At 40.9% G+C, this 4166-nt stretch overlaps 1 protein-coding gene across 1 annotated transcript; it reads right to left on the bottom strand.

Moving 5' to 3' along the window:
- Positions 1-2676: 2676 nt before the first annotated feature.
- On the bottom strand, positions 2677-3430 carry LOC136486734 (nucleosome assembly protein 1;1-like). Its single transcript, XM_066483703.1, has 3 exons — positions 3184-3430; positions 3046-3089; positions 2677-2910 (listed from the first exon to the last, which is right to left on the bottom strand). The coding sequence occupies exons 1-3, from the start codon at positions 3248-3250 to the stop codon at positions 2773-2775; spliced, it is 249 nt and encodes an 82-aa protein (XP_066339800.1). The 5' UTR covers positions 3251-3430; the 3' UTR covers positions 2677-2772.
- Between the last annotated feature and the right edge of the window lie 736 nt (positions 3431-4166).

Genomic DNA, 4166 nt, shown 5'->3' with positions numbered 1-4166 from the left:
TAATAATAAGAAAATCATACTAATTTTGTCCCTCAGCTAAACATTAGTCTCTAATTGAAGTATGGCTTGCTTTCACTATTTCTGCCCAAAGCTGATTAGTGTTTGCATGTCCACCAAGTTTCTTGTTCTAGTTTATTCTGGCCAACGCTGATTAGACTAGTTCATAGAGCTTGTTTTTGAGACTTCTATGCCTTATGTTTGTCATTCTGGCCAACGCTAATTGATGAATATTTGACCATAAAAGTTTTACTGGGCAAAACCTTAGCAAGCCATAAGTACCGTCAAGCTAAGGATAAGAAATGAGATTCTAAGTAAATGAGCTATCCACATGGCACCCTGAGTATGTTCCTAGAGAATGCAAAAATCAGTGGGAGCTAGTGGGTGTTCACAAAGAAGGAAGATTGAATCTTGGAGAGACACGAGCTTAGTTTTGTGTATCAACGACTCAAGAAGACATAAATATCTCAGTTTGTGCCATAAGTCATTAGTATACCTCCATTTAAATTACTACAATTTCTATTGTGGATTTTCATGAGTCCATTAGTAAGCCACAATAGATATATATGTAGCAAGCATTGGTTGATAATTAGGCACATAAGTAAAACTCTATTGTTATTAAACTGTTTGTGATCCATGGTAAATCTATAAGCGATCACATCTAGAGGGATTTTATTATTCTAAACTAAGCAATTTTTATAAGCTAAGGTCCATAAGTATATATATAAAGTGTGGCTGTCAATAAGTTTCCTAATAAAGTCAAAACAGTAGGCTATAAATGGGTCTACAATTCTAAGCGTGACTTTAAAGAGAGTTTTGAAAGATTTGAACTAATAACATAGCCCACGATGGTTTAGAATTTTATTAAGTGGACAATTATGTTTAAAAAAAGGTGGAAAAGTTTATTGCCCTAATACTCTACATGGGTTAAATTGGGTTATGTGGCAATAGGAATGTCACATAAGTGTTTTCTACTCGCCCAAAATTTTAATATGATACATTTTGGTAAAGCCTCTCAGTTTTTTTTGGCTATTGAGATACACCATACAGGACCAAATGAGTACTAGGATTATCACGAAAAGCATATCAAATGAATGCATAACATAAGTGATGAATTTTGAATAAGTAATGCCATGCCTGTTTGTTCGCATAATGCAATTGCATAATGCATTAAGTTTAATTATCCCAATTATTCTAAGAATAAGTTAGTAGCAGTTGAAGAGGAATACATTCCATATGCTTCAGCTGTTATTAACTTTAAGAATGTTCAAAGTCAATACTAGTCTAGACTTTGCATTGGGATACTTGGCAAAATATTAGTTTATTAATCCAGAATAGGTCCACTGGAAGGTGCTAAAGAATTTTAAGATATTGATGAGGCACCAAAAGAGTCATCATGTCACTTATAAGAATTAAGAATTATTTATCAATTCTCTTGAGTATGTATAAGAAAGTACACAATTAGATTATACCTACTCTTGGAGAAAAGGACAACTTTATTGAAAGCTCTAAATATAATTAGTATTAAGATGAGCTCAATTAGTGGCATGAATACGACAGGCTATGTGGCTTAAGAGATATTATCCCAATATTGAGTATTGACATACTGTTATAGGCCTACAGTTGAGTTGCAGTATTATTTCGAGTAACAACACATCAAATGTTAATGCCAAGCACATTGATTAAATGTTGTGAAAGAAAGAACCCAGTATCAGATTATTAAGCTTGAGAAAAATAAGAACTAAGTTGATGCTAGCATATTTGATTATTTGAGTCTTAATACTTACCCATTTATGAGCGCGCAAATCAATTTGGGTTTTAGTGTAGTCTCTGACTTGATTCCTGGTAATAGGGCCATGTACTCCCAATAAGTAATAAGGGTTCTAACAAGGTATTGCAGTGAACTATGGGTAATGGAGTCCTAGTGGCGATTAATGCTGCTGACGATACATTGGTCTGGTCTTGCTGTACTACTGAGTGTAAACATAAGTGTAAAGCGAACATTAGTTGCATAATTGCATTAGCCGTTCGATCAAGTGGGAGAGTGTTGGAATGTGATTGGTTCGACTAATCCTAAACTTAATTATGAGATTAATTAAGCGTTAAGCTTTTGGTCCATCCACTCGTCATTTATTTATAACTAAATAAGAACTGTCGTGATCGGCGGCAACCCTTAAAATTCCAGGGGTTCGGCCCCCTGACCCACAGCGCGATTATAAATAAGAGAGGCGCCCCTGGTATCACAATCTCTCTAATCCACGTGACTATTCACATAACCGATCGATTAGGCGCTGGAGAGTTTAGGAAGGCCGTCTACCGACATCCAGATAATGTTGTAGATCTACATCGCGTTTTTCACCAACTAGGAGCATCAATCCTCAATCTGATGACGACTAAAATATACTTCATCTACATCAACTCTTCTACGTCTACGGAGGCAATCAGATGGCATCTACAAATTCTAGTTAGTATCAGATTAATTTTCACATAAGATTTAGTTAGTGATCATGTTTAGGCTAAGATAAGATCCTGTTAGTTGTTAGTCTAAGTTCTAATTCAACAGTCTGTTCAATCCATCGAATCAACAAATTGTAGTCCTTCATATATAGCCTCAAAGAGCCACGACGACACTCAGGTTACTCAGCTAACATTTTAAATAAGGGAATTGTGTATCATCAGTTCATTCTAAAAGACAATCAGAGGAAATAAGCAAAATCTGAAAAAGGCTACCACATTCAGATGATGTTCATAAGTAGTTATGTCAGCTCAAAGAGTTTATATCAGATTTGTATAGAGGCAGAAAGCGAAGGGAACAGTCTGGATCTCTCTCAAAAACTCAACACGCTTCGTAACATTGGGCGAAAGCGTCTCTAGCACATCGGCGTGCTGGCCCGCTAGGCTCTGCAGCTTACCCTGCAACCGAATCAGACAACACATTGAACAAAAGGCATGCAAGGGCTTATCCTGTGACCGAATCAGACGACACATGAACAAAATGCATGCAAGGAAATTACACAAGCCTATAACCCAAATCCCAAACCGGCGTACCTTAAGGGCATCGACAAGGCCGGCGCGGTCCTCGGCGCTGAGGACTACAGGCAACCACAAATACAACGCGGATCGATTAGGCGCGAACTCAAGGGCGAGCATATGCGATACAGTGTCGATGGATCGAGCGGGGGTTACCTGCAGCGGCCATGGGGAGGGAGGCGTTGATGTCGAAGATATCAAAGATTTCCTTCTCGCCGCCCATAGTCGATTCGTCGGTTAGGCCCGTTTTGCACTTGATCGCTGCGGCGCCACCGAAGAGAGAGGAGCTGGGCGGCAGGAGAAGAAGGAGAAATGAGGCCAGTAAAACCCTAGTCTCCCTGGGTGGGATGCGGCCCGGGCAAGTGAAGTCGCTACTGTGGTGCCTCGCGGCGTGGTTGTGGTGGCGAAGACGCTGGATTTCAAATTTCTCGTGGATTGTGGGGCCGTTGGAGGATTCAAATTTGAATTCCCTTTCGATTTTTTTTTTTGGAAAGAATTACCTTTTCGAATCTGGAAGCGCCAGCAATTCGAATTCGTTTCATTTAGAATTCGTCTCCAGCGCTTGGAGGAGCACCTCTGCGCCTGTGTCCCCGACTCCCCATACGGGCCTGCTGTCCGCGTTGGCGGTTGCTGGCATGCTGCGCCTCCGTGTTCCTGAGGAATGTTTGGGACGCGGTAATTTCAGTTTGTGCATTTTATCTGTAAAATAAATTGATTCATGTGAAATTGAACTACTTCTGCATTTTTGTCACTACTACTATATAAAGTCATGTTCTATCGTAATTGAACGAGTTATATTTCAGTTATATACAACTTTTTTTATTCTATTTGTATAATATAAACGTTTAATTATACGGTAATACTCTCTACCGAGCATCTGTTCGGCCGGACGCGCGCCTTTGCTGGGCTTGCGGACCAGCTCTGACCGGCCTATTATTAAAACAAAATCTGGATGCTTCCACCGAGACGGAACCGCCTCGTGCCGTGCGCCCCTGTGCCGTGTGCCCCTGCGCCTTACGCCTCGCGCCGGACCCGCCTCGTGCCGCGCACCCCGCCATACCTCGCGTCGTGCGCCACCCACGCCTCGTGCTGCGCTCCCCCGCGGACGCATCAATGAGCCTTCATTGGGCGGCAGCAAG

Source organism: Miscanthus floridulus, chromosome 10 (assembly GCF_019320115.1).
Source record: "Miscanthus floridulus cultivar M001 chromosome 10, ASM1932011v1, whole genome shotgun sequence".
Taxonomy (NCBI): Eukaryota; Viridiplantae; Streptophyta; class Magnoliopsida; order Poales; family Poaceae; genus Miscanthus; species Miscanthus floridulus.
The sequence above is the reverse complement of the archived record's forward strand: the minus strand, read 5'-3'. Positions and strand labels throughout refer to the sequence as shown.